Below are 22,474 nucleotides of genomic sequence, written 5' to 3'. Positions count from 1 at the left end.
AAACGATCAAAGTGAGATAAAAAGGTAATCCTGCATGCAGAAGAAGCCTCATAATAGCCAAGTAATTAAGATTTACAAATAATTTAGAGATGACTAAAATATCCAAAAAAAGTACACTAAATGTCAAAACCCTCTTGTAGATTTGACCCAATCCCTCCCTGATCTAAATTTTAAAATCAAAAGATGTAATGTTTGACTCTTGTCAATCCCTGAAATCACAAACATACCAAGCATACTAAAGGGCCAAGAGTTTTTGTTGTCTATAGCTTAAAAACAAAGAAACAAAAAAACCAAGAATAAAGCACATACTTCTCGTTTTCTGCAGGAACGCTTGTTTCTTCCCACTCAAGATCACTAAGACCACTCATGGACGAAACATCAGCTTAATTAAGAAATTGTATCATCATTTAATCTCGCAAAATAAAACAATATTTTGGTAACTCACAACTAATAGCAAACCAAAAAAATGTTATCAGCTATAACTTACATTCAACAATGAATTCAGCTTGACATGATGCTGATCCAAGAGTGTTAACAGCTTTAACTGTATACAACCCTTCATCGTCAATAACTGCTGGAAGAATATGCAATTCAACTTTATCATCTTCCTCAACAATTCTATGATGAATGTCATTACGAACAGGCAGACCATCAAGATACCAAACAACTTCCGGTTTAGGATAACCACTAACTTGAACAGAAAGTTTCGTTGGATTTCCTTCTACGGCTGAACATGATGTTAAGGGTATTTTAAACTCTGGAGCTTTTGCTAAATACAAAATGTATCAATACTTTGAGGTCTGCATTGTTAGTTTACAACCATTCATTATTATTTATTCACAACAAAAAAAACTTAGTAAGTTACAAACTTTTTTGATTATTTCCATTTTTAAAACATAGCGTACATTGGGCAAAAAATTATTTACTCCCAACATATAAAAATTTTATAAAAAGTAAATAATATTTTAAATTATATGCACCAACAACTATCAAAATATCGAAAAGGAGTAAAAAAATTTATAGGTATTTTTTTTAGAGTAATATTTGAAATAAAACCACACAATCTTAGAAGGCAAATGAATACCTTCTTTAGAAGTGATGTAAACAGCATCTTCCTTTCGCTGCAAACAAAAAGTTGGTATCCATCCACGATCTAATTCTTGTCCACTTTTATCTAGTACAACAACGAAACTTCGATCATTTTTTGTGTCAAGAATACAAACTTCTGATCCAAGTGGTAGATGAATTTCGTCCTTTTTCTTGGCAGTGTATCCCTTTGAAACAATGTATCGTGGTTTGCCTTTAAAATCAGTTTCTCCTAATGCCTCATTTTTAGAGTTTATAACTGTTGTGTCAATAATTTCATACTCCATTAAAACATTTTCCAATAATTCTTTAGAACTAGAGTTTGGACTTGCTTCAACTATGTCCACTTCCAAAACAACATTGGGAGTTTCTGTGATTGTTTGTTTTATCGGTATGTTTGGCACTTTTTCAACTTCTATGTTGTTATCAACTTTCGTGTTTAACAAATTAAATGCTTCAGTAACTTCTTTTACATTTCGTGGTACAAGGTTTATTATATCTTTTAAAATTTGAAGAGCAAACTAAAATAGATAGCAATGAGATCAGAATTATTTTCTCACATACTTTTTTTGTAAAGTACAATTTTGTGAAGGGTCTCTTATGTAGAATAACTCAAAATAATAGTAAAAAATAACAACATAAACTATTTATGCTAAGGACATGTTCTTTTGTCAGATATTTAGAATGTAAACAAGCATTACCAAAGTAGATAATTACCTCCAACTTTGAAGAATCTTTATTTAGAAGAGTCTTTTGTTGGATCATATCTTCAAACACACAACATACTGTTTTGAGATGCTGTTGAGGAGCTTGGAGATGAGCTTTTAGATCGCTTTTGTGTACCTTGCAGTGCTGAAGAGGTAAGAGTAGATATAAAATTCTGGATTAGAAAAATTTTAATTGTACCACAAAAACATAAAAAAAAGGATGAGAGAAGTTAAAAAAAAATATTAGGATGACTTACTTGGAAATAAGAAGAGTTAGTTAAAATGTTTTCTAGGCCAGCTCCTTTTGAAATATACAACTGAAACATCTTTGATATTTTTTCATACTAAAATTAGTTAATCTTATAAACTTCCAATATAATTTAATCCATGTACAAAATATGTTTACATTAAAACTGAACATATACCTGCTTGTTTTCTAATTAAATTTTACTAAAAGACAATAACAAAAGTCCAGCATATGATGCCTAATCCACTCCCAAAACCGATCTTGGAAAGCTTTTTGTTTTTATTCTGTTTTTCTCAAACAATATGTTGTGCGTCATTTAATAAATGACGGAAAAAAACTTACATGTGCCAAGTAACAAGCTGCAATATCCTCTGCTGATTTACATTTCGTCAGATGTTGTAAAAAAATGCTAGAAGGTAAATTAAACAGTACAAGATTTAGAGTACAAATTTAGGTTCTCGTTAAGGATGACTTCTTAACGTATTAAGTTGAATTCGTTGAATTAAAATACCTTATGTTTTTTACACTTAGGTATAAAAGCATTGTTTTCTGAAAAGCCAAAGTAGCTATCTATTCAAAGCTTTTTATTTTATCTCGATTTCAGGTAACAAACTATAAATTTATTTTTTTATTTTTAGGAAATTTCTAAGAATTTTTTTTTATTTTTAAGAAGTCTCCTTACTTTTAAAATATTTGCATTTTTTGATTCAGTATTACTAAGGTAAAAACGTCTTTTTTTCTATTCAAAAACCCAGTATATCTGGTATATATGTAAAAAATAATATATTCATCAAAGGGCTACCACAACCTTAAGCTTGGTTCACACTTTCCCATCTGTATTTTAATTTAATTTTAATACCAAAGTAAACAATATAAAATTAAGCTAAAAAAACTCTTTTGTCATTAGGATGTTTAAACTAAAACTAAAAATTGTAAAGCACACAGGTAAATAAGTGGGATTGAATATATTTTATGCAAATGTTTTTTGTTTTTTTTTAATAAAAATGGGTTAATTCATTAACCTAATTAAATAATATATAAGAATTTTCGGCTTTAAAAAATAAATATTGTTTTTAAAGGATTTTAATACCAAAGCTAATAAAAAATTAAGCCTTTACAATGATTGGAATAGGTTAATTCATCTAAATTTTAAATAATTAGCAATGTATTCCCAATTCAACATATTTTCTTCCCTAAATTACAGAGCAATTTCGTTTTTGTTCTGCACACTAAAGAACTGATAATTACTATGTGCGAAATTCACATCAAGCAAATTATCATTCTCACCTTTTGCTGAAATGATTCAATTCTTTGATGTTTCGGAATATAGCTTCTTTGTTTTTTTGCAACTTCAAGGGAGCAACAGCTATTTTATCCATGTAATTCTATTAAAAAAAGTCGTCATTTTATTAACAGTTATGTCAATTCACCAATTTAAATTTATTTTTAAGATATTTATACCTTAATAATACAGTTCATCAGGTTTTCATATTTATTTTCTTCTTCAACAAGTTGATCAACGTAATGACTTGCATCAAAAACACGAACGCTTTCATTCAGGATATGATTGACTAAATTATTTGTATAATCGCTTTCAGATATTTTCTTCTCCAGCTTGGGTTTCTCAGTAATAGGCTGTACAGTTTCTAGATTTTGCTCTGTATTTACGCTGTTGTCAAAACCATTTTCTGGCATGGAATGAAGGTTATGAGCATCTGTTGCCATAACAATTTCTGATACTGGCTCTTGTTCATTTTTCAAATTCTCTACATTAGCTGCAGTAGATTCAGTTGGATTTAAATCTATTTCATCTAAATTCAATGTGAGTTCAACCATTGATACTGGCCGGCATTCATCTTGTTTATCAGGAATTGTAATATGACCACTGGACCTTGGTTTTGGAATCTAAAATAAATAATGTTTACATAATAAAAAATCTTGCTATCTTTTTAAATTGCATGATACTATATTTATTTTTATATTGTATATTACTATATTTCAATAGTCTTAAGCTTGTAGCCTATCTGTTTATTGTAAACTTATGTGCATTAGTATTTGGAACAATAGGGAATTAAAAAATGTTATTCTCGAAAGTTTAAAGGAACCTCACATGTCTGACAGTTATTCCTTTATTGTTTGCGTCTTTTGCAGTGACTTCGTACTTAAAACTACTGCTTTCGTTCACTGGGTTCTGCTGGTAGCTTTCACCTGATGCTGTTATCATAACAGAGTTATCCATAACAAATCTAGATCTAAAAAAAAACAATGTAATAGATTGATTCTACACAATGATTCTGATAAAAAGCAATTGGCATCATAAAACCGTAAAGGCGGTCTTGATGCATATTGTTTATAATATAATTAATGTGACATGTATTCTTTAAAAAAAAACTAAAAATTTTTAAACGTTCTTTTTAACAGAAATTGCACCAGTTAAAATTTCTGGTGTCTCTGCACAAAGGTATTTATTGATACATAAATAGCCTTGCAGTTGTTTTTTTTTTCAATAACAAACTACTGTTATTTTCAAGTAGGCATATTCAGAATTGTTAGAATTCACCATCAATTCAGAGGGGTCAAGTATTTACAATTCTAATATAAGCAACTATAATAAAAGAATTTACATTCAGTATGTTTATAGATGTCACATAATAACAACAGAGGTACAAACCTTTCACTGAATAAATTATTTTCAACGCCTTTACATATATTTTCATTGGCAGTCTGGAGTCCTTTTTTGATATCTTTTGCTAACACATCTTGGTCTGAGCCAGCTTGTTCACTGTCAATACCGCTCATTGTAGTAACCGAAACAGCAACTTTGTCATTTTCATCAGTTACCAATGCTAGTCTTTTCGGTAGTTCATCTTCACTATCTATGTGCACAACTTCAAGTTCAGTTCGAATTTCTTGTTTAGTGCGTGTCGTCACTTCTTTTGTTGTTGTTATTAAGGTTTTCTTCATAGTGTACATCAGACCTTTATCATCTAATGACGGTGATGGTGGACTTGTTTCAATGTCATAATCAGTTTTGACTGATATCTCTCTGTAAATTTGAGGACCAAGAATTGATATACTGCCATCTTCTGTTTTCTTAATTTGTGTTGGGATATCAGAAGAATAAAGCGACAAATTGTTATTATTTTCGGAGCGTGATTTGAATGGGGAACCAACATTTATTCCCTTTTTACTCATACTGTCCATTTCACTGCGAACCAGTGGCGATATTCGTTGCTGCATATCTGTGGGAACTTCCGTGTTACTAGTAACAGTCACAAGCAGTTTGGGTGCCCCCGAAGCATCTTGGTCTAACTGATCACTCCACTGGATTACTTCGTCACCTTTTAAAGACATGTCTGAAGCTGTTGCCAACATAACTCTTTTTTCAGGAATCACTAAATCATCTATTGTATCATGATCATCATCAAAGTATAAAGTTTCAATCTCTTCACTATCACCCTAAAAAAAGCAAGTGTATTATAAAAATCACTGGGCAGATCTTTATTAAAAAGATTTGTTTGCATTGGTTTGATTTTAAAATAACACAGGAAACAAATATAAGTTAAAATATTTTCTTGTTTAAACAAACAAATGACATTCTCTTTGGAACAGCGTATCATATTGCAAAGTAATTAATTTATTAATACACTTACATGAAACACAATTGCTATAAAAACTCATTTCTTATCCCTATTCAAAAAGTGCTATTTTACACTGTTCTTGTTTAATAAAAAGTTTCAGAATGCAGTTCTAATTTTAACATGAAAGTCTAATTATCACAACTAAATTTTTATTACCACAAAGGAATAAAAATATGTTGAGTATAAACAAAGAAATACAATTAAAGAAAGGCAAACATCTAAGAGACACAAATCACAGATGACACACACTATAACAAAACATTTTAAAATCATCCTATATTTTTAATTAGCCTACTCATCCTAAAACTGTACCAAGACAAAATGTTTTAATTAGCTTGTGATAACTCAACTCAATGTAAACAAAACACTCAATGCAGGTAGGATTGCAATCAATATTTGAGGTGAACAATAAAGATAATCAGACTTCAAAAAAACATTAAATTTAAATAAGTAAATAAATAAAATAACAGGATCAACTGGTGTTTATAACTAATAAAGATAACTTTGCATTCATAAAATCAAGAAAGCTTTGTACAAATACAAGATCCAAAATTAAAAAAGGAATAAAAAGGCATTCATAAAAAGATATACATTTATAAAGTAGGGGCCACTTTTCAGAATATACAAACAAAGCATTACCTGTTCTCCTGATTGCATTCTTGCTATTTGATGTTCCATATCGTTCTGTAAAGTTTCCAGCCTTGTGTTGACTCTCTCTTGACTTTTCTTAAGTTGTGTAGAACGAGCTTTTGCATCGTCGTTATTTAAGGATGAAGCAATCTCAGATAATCTTTGTAAACGTGATTCTTGTATTTCAACTCCAGAGAACTTGAAATTTTCAATCAGCTGAATAAGTTCACGAACATCTTTTTCAGTTGTACATCTACGAGCTCCACCTCGTGTTGTTTTCACAAACTGGTTACTGTCCTTCAGCCATGTTTGAACCTAATTAACGAAAACCAAACTTACATTGTCATTTCATTAACAATGCCAATGAACTAGGTACTTAATGACTGCATTGGAAATTTACATCTAAAAGCCATGGTTTCCAAAATTGCAGAGGCTAAATATTGACATTTATGTTCTTTATTTACAGGTAGTAGTAGTTATGTTAATAAAAATTTTTGCTTTCATCGACTACCTTTCTTGCCCAGTTATTTGTTCTGAAGTGAAATGCTTTTTTATAGCATTTATGAGACAATTTTTGGCATCTAATACTTTTCCTAATTAGGGCACCTGATGATCCAATTTTTAAACCATTGTATAGTATTGTATTTGACTCTGGCTCCCTATTTTTATTGAAAACAGAATATTGCCATTTCAAACTTTAACTATATGTCACTCTAGTCCACAAAGTATTTAAAGTTATTTGTAAACAAATAAATAAATACAGTTAATGCGAAGAATCTTACCTGCTCACAGAGTTGATAAAACTCAACAGCTGTGTTTAACAATGCTTTGTGTTCTTCCATTAGGTTGAAAAGTTTAACCCAACGTTTTTCTAATAAATGTAACTTAGTATCTAACTGCTTTCCATCAGGGTGTCCTGTTTGAACCAGTTTGCTGACATTTGTACGCAACTGTCCAATTTGTTGTTCTGTAGCCTGAAAGGAAAACGAAAAAAACAAACTATAAATAAAAAAAAATTGTACAAACAGTATTCTTAACACTGACAATCATCTGAATTTAAATATGTGCTATTTTTAAATAATTACGTAAAAGAAAAGCCTGAGTTTTAAATGTTTGACAATGTTTACCTCCAATGTTTGAGTATTACTTTTACATTCAAAAACATTTCTCATAAGTTTTGCCATGACGAATGTGTAAAATTAAATTGCGACTACAATTTGAGTACATAAATCATCTGAAAAAACGTCTTTTCAAAAACAACATAGAAGATCTCTCTCCCTAGCTAATCCATATGCATATACTGAGAATTACAAATACAAGGAAGTTATATCATTTTACAGATACACACATTTAGTACTGTTTTCATTCATAACCTTAACTAAGAGGCAAAACAATCATGATTACAAGAAACCTTTACCACATACAAGGATACAACACAGAAGCAAGACCTAATTCCATATAGATGAAAATGTTAAAAAAAAATAAGTATAAACATAATATTTTTTTTACTTTAACCTCAACACTATCCTTGAATGTTAATTTTCTGTTCTGGATTGTGTGGATGGATTGTATGAAAGAATTGTAATCATCAAAATTATTCTTTAAATTTAACAACACACAACCAATTTGGATTACTTGTCAAAGATATAATTAATACCCTTAATAACTTAATCAGTAGATTTAATATTTAATTCTGATATAACTTAACATTTTCTGGCTTAACAGACATTTATAAATTTAATAAAAAATGTAACCTTTCGCCTAAAGTGTTTTAAAAACCTGTTCATAGTTTTTCCATGTAGAAATGCTGCAAAACATTTAAACCAAAGGAATATAGCTTTTTTTACTGCACAGAAAAACTTATTTCCCTATTTTTAAAAAATTTAGTGTACACTTTTAACATGAGAGTGGTGAACAAGGAGATATTTTTAGACCAAAACTGGACAAGGCATTGACACTATTATAACACACATTTTCACATTTCTTTGTTAAAATATAAAACATTATTTGTGTAAGACTTGAAATAAAAAAAAATCGCTTCACAGTTAAATTATGTTATGAGATCATGTACTATTATTTGGATTAAGTAAATCTAACCAAAAATAAAATATCACATAACATGATGGAGCATACCTTGACTTGGTCTTGAAAGGAGTCGGATTCTTGACAGAGTGTCACAGCAGATAACAGAGAGTTTCCAAATTTTTTATTGATCTTTAACAGCTTTCTAGTATGTTCCTCAACAATTAATGTGATCTAAAATAAATATTATGAATAAACATAAAAAATAAATTCAGATGATGATTTCTATATACAAGAGAACAAAAATAGAATCATATGGAAACCATGTTAAAATAAATATTTTTGGGATGTAAAGTATGAATATAAAGCAACAGATTCAAGAGATGTAAATTCTGAACAAGGGTAATATATTAAAACAAATGCAAATAATATGCAAAAGAAAGGTGTTGAAATAAACAGAAGTCGTACTAGCAGAAGCTCCATCTTTAGGTAAGAGTTAATTTGGATCAATTTTTAATGATATGTTAGGGGAAAAGTTACTCAACATTCTGGACTTCGTAGAATATTTTTTTATTTTCAAATAAGCCAGACGTCTAACTTAAAACTTATCTCCAGCAAAAAAATTTGTTAATTTCATATGAAAGAGCTTGAAGAGTTGTCAAGGAATTTGTAAATTTTATTCAAAAAACATTGATTGCTTATTAGTTTGCTCCACTAATTATGCATGACAACATAAACTAGCTCTGAGTGAGGTATTGTATTCTACATTTTTACCACGGTATATAGGCTTAAAAATGTATTTTGGACATTCAGTTTGGCGTTTTGAATATTTTACATAAATTTCAACTTTTAGTTGCTATAATTATGCAAAAGAACAGCAATTACATGTTTTAGAGCTGTGACATCACAACTTCGCATAATTGGCAAAACAAATATGTTTCAAAAAAAAATAAGATTTTCAAAGGTCTTTAATAATGAGCTCAACTTGTTTGTTTTTTTGAGGAAAGAAGATTTAAATATAATTAAATGGACTAACCTGACTAATGTCTTGCAGTAACTGAAGAATTTTAAGATTTTCTTCCAATCGTAATTCATTCCCTTCCCAAAATTCTTTCCAGATACCTGGTTTCTTATCATTTGTGTTTAACAAATCTTCAATCTTTGTTGATTTTAAGCCCAACTCTTCATACTCTTTGATCGATAATAACACATCTTGTGCATTTTGTATTGTGTAAACAAATAACTCTTCAACAAATCGAAAACTTTCAAAATGGTCGTTCAACTTCTGCTGGACGTATAATGTATCTCGTGGTAAAAAGTCTGATGTGTAATCATGAAGAGATTTATTCATCAACGTAACAAGCTACACAAAATAAAAATAAAAGTAATTGTTACTCTTCTGTATTTAGAGATTTTCTTATAAAAGGTATTACTAATGGAACATCATGACAATAACTATAGTCCCCTACCAAACAGCTGTACAAAAATACTGCTTTTATGCCTTGTATATTAACATATTTTCACATTGGAAGCATAATATCAACAAAGGAAAACAAAAAGAAGCAGTATGTCACACTTTGACTTATATTCTACTATATTTTGATTGATCTAAATTTGATTTCTGGCCATCCTTCAATATTAAAGCTGTAAATTAATATTGACAAGAAAACATTTGTCAGCATTACCTTTTCGACACTTGTGTAGAACGTGGAACACATTGATAATAAGGCTTCATATTTGCTTAATTTGGTTTTAAACTTCTGGTGAATCAGTTTCAATTCAGCTGTGACAAATCTTGCTGAATCTGTACCATTTTGACTTGATTTTGCTAAAGATTCTGCAGTGTCAAGGTGATTTTCAATTTCTGTATTTGCCAACTATAAAGAAAGCCATACTCAAAATGTAAATAAAAGAGATCTTGAAGTGAAAAACCATGTTGGACTTGCGTTAAGCTTAAAATGCTGTTTGACATTTTTTAAGTGATTCTTATGCTTAAGCTATTGCATAAAACTATTCTATTCTAAAACTATCCTGTGTATTGCCCTGTGTAATTGTCTATTTTTGTTGGGATTTAATGTACTAAATATTCAATTTCCAGGGTAGATGCTTTTTTAAAAGACTAAAAAATCAAAATGTGAATATCTTAAGAATGAAAAGAGCTTTTCGAAGCATTTAAAAAGACTTTTAATAAGTTAATAAAGCTCGATAATATTAGGACTATAGTCAATTTTTTACTTTACGTCACTTAACTTTGAACTGCTTATATACATATAAAGACTAGTCTAATATAAAATTACTTGGAGAAAGAGTTAAATGAATAAAAGTTAAATAAAAAAAATGTTTTATAGTCTAAGTAGGGCTCTCTAAGGTGTTCTTTTAAGTATCTATTATAGCAATATGGCGTGACTGTGTTTGTGAGGGACAATGTTGACATTCACTTTTTCCATTTAAACATAAGCAATCAACTATATCTCATTTGCTAACTGACAAAATACTTATTGTGATGTTATGTCACAATGTTGATAAATCAGATTGACGTCACTGTTTAAATTAAATTAGTGAAGCCATTACATTCCACGTTTAAGTTTAAGGCAAAATAACTTGGTAATTGGGTGGAAATAACCTGTAACGGTAACTAGGGAACACCTGGATCCAAAATGGGACTAATTTTTTACACCTGTTTCAGAACAGATGGGTTAATGATGTCATTGTTGTCAAAAGCAAATGATCATATACATTTTCTTGATCAGCGTTTCAAGCCCTATACAATAAAGCTATAGGTACAGCAACAGTTCCTTTTCCATCGTCCCCTGCCTTCATGGATTTTTGCATGGGCTTATTGACTAGTAAGTAGTATTATGAGTTAGTTCTGGAGATTTTTTTTTTATTCTTTATTCATTTATTTTTTCCACATTGAGTGTCTCTCAATTATCTTTAAGTCTTTAATTTTAGATATGACAAATATTCAAGTTTCCTTAAAAAAACCTGCAAACAAAACTACAATTCCAATCGCAGAGGGCTGAATTTAAAAGTTTGTCCCACAATTATGAATACCATTTAATTAAAATGCATATGCACCACAAACTTGACAAAAATTACTTGTCATTGTAAATGAATTACAGTCTAGAACCTTAGGTTATTTAAATTCAAAAAATTAAAAGATACTAATTTTTGGTCAAAGATTGCATAGAATGTAGGAAGATGTCAAATTCCTAGATACTTTCTACAGAGAAAAAATGAAAAAATTCAAAGTGTCAAAAAATAAAAATTGACAACACTGTCTGTTCCACATGCTGTATTTGCTTGCTGTGGACCTTTTCTTTTAATTTAGAACACAATGCAAGGTGTCAAATTATTAGAAGACTTTACTTCACTGTTAACATACTTTTTGTTCATTGTACCAGTTTTCAATGAATATGAAAAAAAATTCATTTTTAAACTTACTTAAAATTAACAGTATGAAGACAGAATTTGTGAATGGGATAATGATAATGATTGTGATGATTGTGACAAAATTAAAATTACAATGAGAAAAAAACCTAGCTATGAAGAAAAAGACAAAACAAGATAAGAAACATCTGTAATTAAAAAACACACCTGGGCAAGATTTCGTACTTGCATGAGTTTTTCATCCAAATCTTTATGTGTAGCGGCAAGGCCAGGAAACTCGCCAGTCAATGGAAAAAAAGTTTCACTCTGATTGTGGATCCAACCAATAACCTATAATATTATTTATAGTTTAGATGTTGTGGTTTAAATCAGGTTAAGTATTCATTCTGCTGTCTAAGCAGCACAACATATAAGAGTTTTTAACATTCTTTTTACCTTTCTAATTTCTTTCTCAAACTCAAAAAATTGAGTGCTTAATCTTTTGTTGGTATCAAGTTGTGTTTCTCGTTGATCCCATAATTCTTCAAGTTGAATTGTATGCATAACGATGTTTTTCAAGTCTTTACCGACCTTCAATTTTATAGCATTACGATCAAGCGTGCTTTCCTCAGAACACTAAGAGAGAGAAAACTCAATATGTTGACTTCCTACCTAAATATATGTAGAAGGCTGTTTCGTGCCATTCAGAATAGAATGTTAAAAGAGAGATTTGATGGAGATGCAATACTAACTCTGAAGAAGAATATACCTAATTAGAGACTGTAAGAAATAAGTTCGCCAAAATGATAAACTTAAAAAACCATGCTAGAAGTAGCTGGAATAGGTATAGGGTACAGTTTTTTTATCAAAATTAATCCAGGCACAGCCTAGGAATCATCCTAACCAACTCATAGCAAAAAGCCAAAAAGGTCAATGCTAGAAATGTTGCAGAGAGGATAATGATACAATAAAAAAATTTAAAATAAAAATCTTAGCATGGTAATGGAAAGATTTACAAGGCTTTCATTCTTTTATTTTACAACTCTTTAATATCTGTATAATGTAAAGTAACAAACATACCAGACTGAGATCTTCAAGAATACGTTGACCTTCTTCTTGAAGAATTTCAGCACTGTTGATGATTTCTTCTTTATCTTGTTTTTGACGATTCAATGTATTGGTTGTGGCATTAATATTTTCATGAGGTTCGTCGCTTGTTAACTCTTCTTCCAACAGAAATATCTGCCTTAACACCTAAAAATTATCACAACTTGTGAGTTATACTTTCATTAACATTTCATTCTAAAAAATTGGATGATTTCTTGATCTTGATCACAAGATTTCTTTGCTGTAATACATCATTAACAAACATAGATACTTACTTCGTCAGAATGGTCTAAAAATGATATAAACATTTTGACAAGCACAATTCTATACTTGACGCGGCTGGTAATCGTAACAGATTTCGAATGTATTCCATCAAGCTTTTCAGTTATTTCCGGTACTTGTTTTTTCTTTTTACGTGAAAATCGTGACACAGTGGAGCGCAAATTAGTTATTTCTTTGCTAATATTATTGAGTTCTTCAAACAACTGCTCATGATCTTTTTGGAATTCACTAGCAATATTGTTTGTAGTTCCCATATTTTTATGGATATTAATAAACTCTTCGCAAATATTTGACAACCAATTTGACACATGCTCCAAGTTCTTGTTGACAGCCATGATATCTTTGTCATCGGAGACTTGTTGATCATCTGTCAGTGAAAGAATAGCATCATATCTGTCTTTAGCATCTTTTATAATGTTAACCACAGCTTTGTTTTTTGTTTTTGTTACCAAAATTTGACCTTCCCGTAGGAGCGGTGATGAAACTTCTGTTGCATCTGATCTAACTTTTGATTTTTCTGCATCTGAAAGTTTTCCTTGAAGTTTTGCAGTAAGTGATTCAAGAGCAGTTATGACCTATATCAAATGTAAAGAAATGAGCAAATCATTTTATAAACAGTTAAGAAAATTAAGAGAAAGAAAATTAAAACAAATCGCAAATATTTTTCAGCAGAATAATAATGTGCAGGTTTGATTACGTAGTTGTGCAAGAAGCTAATGAAGGTCAGGAAAAAGGATTTTAAAGAAATCTGACAATTTTCTAAGTTTCATGTTATATATTTCCATAATTCGGTTAGTTGAAACTCTATTTTCATCTGCAAACTTTAAAATCTGGTTCATTGAACTTAGTTCTTGCATTACTTTCAAGGCAATAAGTAAATTGAGGTGGCAAAAAATTAATGTGGGAGCGATGTATCGTCTTAATTTCACAATGCGTAAATTTCATACAAGTCAAAAAATTGCTGTTCGATATTTGTAGTTAAATAATTTTGTTTTTGGTGTTGTCACTAGGATGAACTTACACTAGCTTGACTTACCTGTGTGGAAGAATGGAAGAAATCCAGTGTTTGGTTTAAAAGATTCTCTCTTAGCTCTATTTGCTGTGTGAACAGTCTATATGATTGATCAAGTTTGCCGATTTTATATTTAATTGTTGCACTGTCAAAGTGTCCAGCATGAATAAGCTTTTGACCATCACAAACAACTTTTTGAACCGATTCAGTTTTGACCTAAAAGAGAGAACTGAATTTTACTTAAACTCATAGGGTGTATAATGATGGTATGAAATACAGCATGTGAGACTAGTTTTCTTCTCTGGAATAGAAATTCCTTATCTCAAGACTTGTAATTTAAAACAGTTGTAGAAATTATAGTGCAGCATATTCTGGTTTACCTAGCCTTTAGCTTTTTGGGTTGCTACTAAAATTATGTTTGTTGGATACAACTTGCACTTTGTTTTGGCTACCAAACGTAAATGGTAGACTAAATGAGATATTATTTGCCATGATAATTGGTGGTGTGTGTAACTAAGGATCTTGATAAAATTGTTTGCGCCAAGCATAAGGAAGGAGGTAACATTAATTAAGGTAGTGTTTACATAAGAGTTTCAATTCGCTTGAAGTGAAGAAAAATCACTTCTGTCTTTGTTGACAACTTCTAAATGTTGATATATATTATACCTTTGAGGTGAAAGTCACATTTGTCTGAATTTTAGTCTTTTCATGCAATTTAAATTTCACTGCGGTTGTAAAAAAATCCTATGTTCTGCTAGTGCATTTGACATAAATTTGACATAAATGCTGATGTCCAAAATTTTACTTCACTTTGAGTGAAGTTTGAGTAAAGTGAAAACTTCTGTAAACCTGACAACATTTCATCTAAGTTAAGACTTTACTTCACTTTAGGTAAAGTAAAACTTATGTAAAGACTGCCTAACTCAGTCCAGGCACTTAGTAATTGATACTTAGAATTGATACTTGATTTCTAATAAATAGATTTTCACTGTGTGATAGCCACAAGATATTCTTTTGTAAAACAGACTTGTTTCTATTATGCCATACATTTGTCAGAAAAAACAAAAAAAGTCTAATTGCCCACAGGCTTCTGTAACTTTTTAATTAAATTAAATCAATTGATTTAATTCTGTAACTACTTATGCTTAGGTGATAAAACTTATAAAAGTCTTAATTCAAACAAGTTCAAGCAAAAAAAATTAATTCTATAAACCATAGGGAACAGAAATGACGTCACACATATCGAAACAGGTAATTTTAACAACTTTACAGTTTTTAAGCATTACTGATGCTACAGCTTTGATTTTTGGTGGACTTTTTTATATAAAATTTTATATATATATATTAATTTTAATGACGTCTTAGGAATAAAAAATGTTTAACAAAAGTTTCTTTTTTGCGTTTAATATTGCATTGAAAGATGTTTGAGATAAGAAAGACAACATAACACTGGAATTTGGGTCAGAAATGACTTCATTTTACTAGATTGATATTTCCTGCAAATCTGGTCTGTATTTAATCCCTAGGACCCATATATGTTCTTAGCAGCACCTTAGTAATCACCAAGTAACCAACATAAATGTAATAACTTGGAAACGGTTGGAAACTTGAATTTTAATGATGTTAGCAATGCAAAGAATTTTTTTATATTGTGTAAAGCTAGAAAAATTAATGTATAAGCTTGCACAGTTTTGGTCAGCAATTGAAGAGATAAAGAAGTTTAAAAATATTGCTGATGTCAGCAAAGTCCCACCAATACACAAAAATTTGTTCACTTGTTGCCTCAATTGACGAATGGTTAAAGAGATAAGGGGGTTTAAAAGGTTTCAAAAATTGGTCCTAATTTGGTCCCAGGTAATCCCTAGTTACCCACGCAGGAGATGATGTCAGTTATTTTCACCTGTTTTTAAGTTATTAAGCCTTAAACTTAAACACAATGGCTTCAATAATCTTATTCAATTAATTGACTTCAGTCTAAATGCATTGACGTTGGTTCGTACAGCAGTTAACAAAATTTTAGCGCTCAATCAAATGGCGATCAAAGGTATGCAGAGTTAGTGGCTGAGGCACTTCATGTCCCTGGTGCTAATTGGGCTAAGATTTTTTTAAGGCATTTAAGGTTATAAATGAAATATCTTTAAAAAAATAATAACAAAAAAATAATAAAGTATTATACCTTGTACAAAGCAAAAAAATCAGCATGTTTCTTTACTAGTTCTTCAGTTTGTGTAGAAGAGTTTCCGTATAACCCTGATGATGATGACAGGAGATGTTCACCTTCTGCCTGAAGCCATACAGTACACTGTAAGAAAATGAAGAGAAATTATTTTAAATAAAGATACAATACAAATTATATGCATTATATATGATGCTCAACATGCAGATGATAAGGCTTTGACAACTGAGTTTTACATCATTAATAATAACTAGTCGATAAGGCCTGTAGAAAAATCCACTTAGGCAGGATAACAACCGTCATTTAAATTTTGCTGACGTCAGCAGAGACCTGTCAAAAGACAAAAAATAATTTTCAGAATTTTGTATGCCTGTTGCCTTCCTCGTATAGATCTTAAAACGCTGATCAAGAAAATGTATAGGATCATGTACTTTTGACAAACCGGTTTAAAGGTTTTTTGATGACGTTATTAACCTGTCCATTCCGAAACGGATTCGGTGACCCAGGTTTGGAAAACTTACCCAAATTGGTCCCAGGTAGTCCCTAGTTACCCACCAGGATAGGACGCCAAATATTTTCACCCGTTTCCAAGTTATTTAGCCTTAAATTTAAAAGTCCAATGCAATGGCTTTACTAATCTTATACCTTTCTTTAACATCAATATTGCTTTAACATCAAAGTTTGCTAATTTACAGAACAAATTTAGAGGTGATGTTTTATAGACTTTATCAAAGAAATTTTATCCACTTTGCAAAAGTCACATACAGACAAAACTGGCATATTATTATATAGATTTTTTTCTATCATGACCTGCCTGCCTCCAATCCGGTAACTAATCTGAACAAACATAGATTAGTGTTAAAAAAGTTATAACCAAATAAGTTTTCCATAAGCCTGTTACAATACCTCTCTAATTCTGTCTGTTTGGGACTGAAAATATCCATAAGTGATGTCAATGTAATTGCAATTAAAAATTTTTTTACAGATATACAATAGACAGATTAAAAATATTATCAGAACTTTGAACTAAAATAAACAATGAAATATATCAATAAATACTTTGTGAATGTGTTCATCCAGGATACTGGATTTTACTGATTGTTCTAACAAAGTTTTACGTTCTTCCCAGGTATCTTCAAGTTTCTTTTTCCTGACATGCAGAATTTCCACTGTTTGTTCAATCCCAAATGTTGCTGATTTGATAGCTTGTTTACTGTTCATATCTGCATGTCGTGTTACTTCTTCAAGTTTTTGCAGCAACACTTGTCCTTTGCTTAGTTTCTCCATTATTCTATAACACCATATATTTGAAAGGCAGTATATACTGACAGAGAGATATCTAGGACATCCTTCAAGTTGTTGCTGCAATTTTTAAGAGTAGAATACCTATAAAGGCAAATTAAACTCATAGATAATACAGAAATGTTGCTTAAAAATTATTTTAACACACAAAGTTTAAAAGCTGGTATCAGTGTTTACTTTAAACATCCAGCAGAGATAAACAAAAAAATGGCTAAGCTTTTAATTGACTGTATTATGTCAAACTATTAACATTTTTTTAGCCTAAACATTTCGACTATTTAATGCATTTCATCAACAAAAACAATATATATAATAAACTTTTTTTTTATTTCCACAAATCTTTACCATAAACATTTCAATTAAAATGGTAAATTAAGGTAAAAAATATAAAATTTGTGTGAGAGATTTATAGCTAAATTGCTAGATCTATGTAATCAAACAGAATAGATTAAGATACATAAAATTAAATTTTCCGTGGGATTGTTATGTTACAGTACAGTACAGTAATATATAACAGTAATGTCATAGAAGCTAGCAATATGAACAAAATGATTTATTTCAGGCTTTGTACTTTTAGCTAGCAATAGCATGTATCACTTTTATTACTTTCAATTTCTATTATTTACATATATATGCTTTGATGTAGTTATTACATATTAATGCATTGTTTACACATGGATTTGTACCATTTGGTTGCAAAACAAGTTTGCTAGAAATTTTAATAATAAATATATAGCTATAAGTAAGAAACTTCACTTTATTAAACCTTAAATTATTTAACTTTTTTTCTGATAATGATATTATCACGGAGTAAGAATAGTTACTTGAAAAATATATCCCTGATAACAATCTGAGAGAAATGGTTAGCTTAGCTAGCTAGCTAGCTAGCTAGGTACATAGAATAGAATAGACTGTAGCTTATATATATAACCTAACTGCATGTATCCAAAATCAAATAAAAAAAATAAATAAAGATCTTAAAATGTAAAGCAGTGTTCTGATGATTAGAACTACTTGTTGCTACTAGTATTCTAAATATTCTAATACTTTGATCGTATTTTAACTTCTGCGGTAATTAAATCACATTAAAAATATCCATCATTTATTCTCTTTGCAAAAAAATCCACCAATTTTCAACAGTTATCACTTAGACATAAACCTCTTACAAAAAACCAAAGGAAATTGTCACCAAATCACAATAGCAGCCGGCTACTTGCACTTGAACAGTTAGATGAGCAACCAGCTAAATTGTGGTGTCCATCTTTATAAAATTAAAAATCAAAACAAACCTTCAGCATGTGCTTTAATTCAGAGTTCGAATTTTCTTATTTACTTTTTGCTAATTGCCAGAGCGCGGAAAATTACCAGATCGGAAACGCCAACCTTGTTCCCAGGGTACTTTTCTGGCATAAGCTTATGAAGACGTAAAAATAAAGTATTTGGTGAGCGTTTAATAATACTTACCAAACTAATCAACCGCTGCTGAGAAGATCAGATTTCCAGTTGGAAGTGCGCATTCTGTGTACGAAACTTATTATAATGATGAATTTAATGATTAACCAAGTTAAATGATATACATCTAGTGCAAAATTCTTTTCACAGAAACATTAAGCTGGTTTCTATAGTTTTCCTTTGTTACTGCGTTTCAAACATTTATTTACTCGCAGTAAGATACCCATTGAGGACGATTATAATTCCTTATTCAAGCAAAATTTCTATAAACAATTTACTCATTGTTGAAGGATTTACCGACACTCAAATATGATAAAACTACAAAACTTTATTATCTCGAACACTTTTTTAGAATATTCTCAATTTTTTAATTAAAACTCGAAAGAATAATTTTTTATCTTTAAATGCTTGCCATATTTCATAATTGTGAAATTTCTAACATCTGTTTTCTTGTTTGCGAGTTTATGGGTACTGTATTTCCCCTGAACAGTACAGGGCCTTAGGGTCGTTGTTTTGGAAGGCTACGAGAGGACAGTCAAACATAATAAGCGCTCTGATAAGAACAATTTTTAAAGTTCCACACCTATGCAGTTTATTTGAAAATTGATAACATTCCCAATAACTCTACTTCCAATAGTCTATAATAATACAAAGACGGCGTCTATGATATCAAAAAGCTCAAAAAAGACTCTGGAAACGAGGGTGCCAAGTTTCCTTGTTACTTTTGAACCACTTTCATTAAATAGTCCGTCTTATCCGTTGTAGTTTAGCCTTACTTATAACAGTCCGAGTCAAACTCTTTAAGAATTTAGCAGGAAATTTAGGTTTTGCTTGTCTTATCTGACATTATACACAAGTCGAGTTAAGCCTTATTACTGTGCCGAACGCGACTAGGCTAGTTGGGTGTTTAACGACTGACAAAAAAACTTTACTGACCAACTTCGAACCGAGGACCTGTACAGTACATTTTATATATCACAATAACTAGCATAAGCAATTTCTTAATTTTTTCGATCGATTCTTGGTTGTTAACCAATGGACACATTATTTATAACTTGTCGTTGTTGATGTTAAAAAAAAGAAATAAAACAAAATACATTAGCAACTTCTAAATTGCAGATACAAGTCCCATAACAACTTAGTTGTTATTGTTTCTCACGAAAAATATGCAAAAAAGTGATTAAAATGATAGCACTTCAGCTACGAGGCTCAGGATGCGTAGGTTGTACAAGAGACTTAAATAAAATTTAAAAACTTTTTAAACATTAAAATTCAAAGAATTAAAAATTATAGCCTTGATCCCATGACCTGTAACGGTTTTCAATATAAGGATAAAACAAGTCATCCTTATAACAAAAATGCTACACGCCCTGGGATCGAAGTTGCGTGCGGTTGCAATATATACCAGTTCTCATGACGGTCAACTGGGACTGTTTTCTGAATGAAAAAATATTGTTTCTGTGAACTTTTTCTTTAGATTCAAAGGCTGGTTATTTATTTTCCGAAAGCTAAGAACAAAACAATGGAAACCAACAAAATATACCAAAAAGAGCGGCAATTTTTTTATTTGAGATATAGGCAGTTGACAAAGTCATAATGGCGGTTTTGGGAAAAGGCCACAAGGTAGCTAGATGGCAAGTTTTCGTGTCAGTTGCTCTACCACGGCTATAAAGAGAATTCTTTATATTGTCAAATTTGGATGGTAGGTAGCTATAAAATAAACACGACAGTTATATAATTATTTTCTTTATTTCTTTTTTCTAAACCGTATCGCAAACAAAACTTGACCTCCTACAAACGCACAGCAAGATTTTCCGATCTATACATTGCGAAATCAATAGACGATTCAAAGACGTCACGTTAGCACGGAACGTGAACAAACTGAAAATAACCATTTTGACGCTAATTGCAGGATACTTGTGACAAGTTAATTGATTTCATCTAAATTGTTACGTTATTTTTATATCACTGTATGCATAATTAGTACACTGATAATATATTTCTTCTTATGTCTATTTTCTTTTCAGCGATTATGAATTTTTGGTGGTTGGTTTAATCTACAGCACTGGCAAGTCTAGCAAGTGCTTCTACCGTAGCTATGGATCAACCCGTGCCATGTGAGGGAAATTGGGTAGACAATAATGGTGTATACCTAACGTATACATAACACAGTGATTCTAAAGTTTTTATGTAAATATTCTGAATATTAATACTTTGTTTCTTGGCTGTAGTAAAAGGTGCCGGGGAGGATTCGGACAACTATGGATTTTTCCTACAAGTTTTTAGACCTATCTTGAATATTTGCGTTTTTAGCGAAGCGGAAAAGATGTAGTGGCAGCTCATAAGGTTTCAGGTTTGAGTTCGCCCTCGTCTCTAGGTATTTTTGCCTTTTGGTATCAAAAAGGCAAAAACCCCTTGTGATGAGGGTGGTTTGAGTTCGCAATCCGGCGCACTGTAAATGCATTGTCAGTACATTTGCTGCTATCCAGCTTGTGTGGAAGGTAAGCAAATTAATGCTATACGTATAGAATTGCACAAACAAACTTTGCGTCTCTTCATAACATAATTTCTATCATCAAGTGTGATATCATGATGGAATGTTGGAAGGGAAATAATTTATGAACAAATTGTCCATTTATTTTTGGAATCCCAAGTTAATATTAGCACGAGAAATTTGCTCTCCCTTTTAACTTATAACAAAAGACATTCATAACTTTCCATTGGCTTGATGCGACACACCTTTAATAATAAGCGTAGTGACGTAATGGTTTGTAGACAACCTTGTACACAGCTTCCACAAGATACTTTTTCATGCAAGGAATATAATAGCAATTCGCAGACTATACTCACCCGTAATAATCGGAAATCTGACCGGGTTAAACCATTTTCAGTAGAGAAAGTATGCACGGATTTAATGGTAAACCTTCACCTACATATTTCTTCATAGAACTCATTCTGAGCAGTGGAGAAAAATTTACTTTCAGATATTTTCGCGCACATTTATTTTCGCGCAAGGGAGGAATAAAATGCTGCGCACATACACTAAGGCGCGCGAAAAAAGTCAAAAAAAGCTTTTCAGCTTTCAAATAACATTAGATAGATAGTCATAAAGTCAAATCATTTTAGTATACGTGTTATTTACATAAAAATAAAAATCGACAGATGTTAATAACTTTTAATATAGATGAACGACATTTTCACGATTGAGAAATTACTAACAGCTATCAAAAAAGATTCGCGCAATTCAAAAGTTTTCTAGGGATTCGCAAAAATTTGAGGAAATAGAAAATGGCGAAAATAATACGGGCAAAAAATTTCTTGAAATGGGGTACATAATTATCAGGCCAAACGATTCAGATATGCAAGCAGTAAAAATATCCTCGAAAAATGAAGTTGTCGATGACGTACGGTTTGCCAAGGTATAGTTTACCTTTTTAATAA

At 30.8% G+C, this 22,474-nt stretch overlaps 1 protein-coding gene and 1 long non-coding RNA gene across 2 annotated transcripts in view; one reads left to right on the top strand and one right to left on the bottom strand.

Annotated features, from left to right (window-relative positions):
- The window catches only part of LOC130641779 (titin-like), a 63,041-nt gene extending 43,802 nt beyond the window's left edge, over positions 1-19,239 (bottom strand). Inside the window, exons 1-23 of the mRNA XM_057448727.1 lie at positions 19,046-19,239; positions 17,339-17,665; positions 16,280-16,405; positions 14,128-14,319; positions 13,085-13,666; positions 12,783-12,956; positions 12,159-12,338; positions 11,931-12,053; positions 10,019-10,210; positions 9,370-9,696; positions 8,445-8,567; positions 7,094-7,285; positions 6,321-6,626; positions 4,712-5,499; positions 4,151-4,292; positions 3,502-3,945; positions 3,328-3,425; positions 2,383-2,449; positions 2,051-2,137; positions 1,804-1,938; positions 1,085-1,607; positions 488-769; positions 310-382 (exon numbers count right to left, since the gene is read on the bottom strand). Of these exons, the coding sequence (XP_057304710.1) occupies positions 310-382; positions 488-769; positions 1,085-1,607; positions 1,804-1,938; positions 2,051-2,137; positions 2,383-2,449; positions 3,328-3,425; positions 3,502-3,945; positions 4,151-4,292; positions 4,712-5,499; positions 6,321-6,626; positions 7,094-7,285; positions 8,445-8,567; positions 9,370-9,696; positions 10,019-10,210; positions 11,931-12,053; positions 12,159-12,338; positions 12,783-12,956; positions 13,085-13,666; positions 14,128-14,319; positions 16,280-16,405; positions 17,339-17,566 (5,384 nt within the window). The 5' untranslated portion in view covers positions 17,567-17,665; positions 19,046-19,239. The remainder of the gene's footprint in view (positions 1-309; positions 383-487; positions 770-1,084; positions 1,608-1,803; positions 1,939-2,050; positions 2,138-2,382; positions 2,450-3,327; positions 3,426-3,501; positions 3,946-4,150; positions 4,293-4,711; positions 5,500-6,320; positions 6,627-7,093; positions 7,286-8,444; positions 8,568-9,369; positions 9,697-10,018; positions 10,211-11,930; positions 12,054-12,158; positions 12,339-12,782; positions 12,957-13,084; positions 13,667-14,127; positions 14,320-16,279; positions 16,406-17,338; positions 17,666-19,045) is intronic.
- On the top strand, positions 8,591-22,291 carry LOC130641790 (uncharacterized). The gene is made up of 3 exons (XR_008982504.1): positions 8,591-8,822; positions 20,511-20,735; positions 21,061-22,291. It is a non-coding gene; the product is annotated as an uncharacterized LOC130641790 (long non-coding RNA).
- Positions 22,292-22,474: the final 183 nt, after the last annotated feature.

Source organism: Hydractinia symbiolongicarpus, chromosome 4, assembly GCF_029227915.1.
Source record: "Hydractinia symbiolongicarpus strain clone_291-10 chromosome 4, HSymV2.1, whole genome shotgun sequence".
In the NCBI taxonomy this organism is placed as follows: Eukaryota; Metazoa; Cnidaria; class Hydrozoa; order Anthoathecata; family Hydractiniidae; genus Hydractinia; species Hydractinia symbiolongicarpus.
This window is presented reverse-complemented; position numbering and strand designations above follow the sequence as displayed.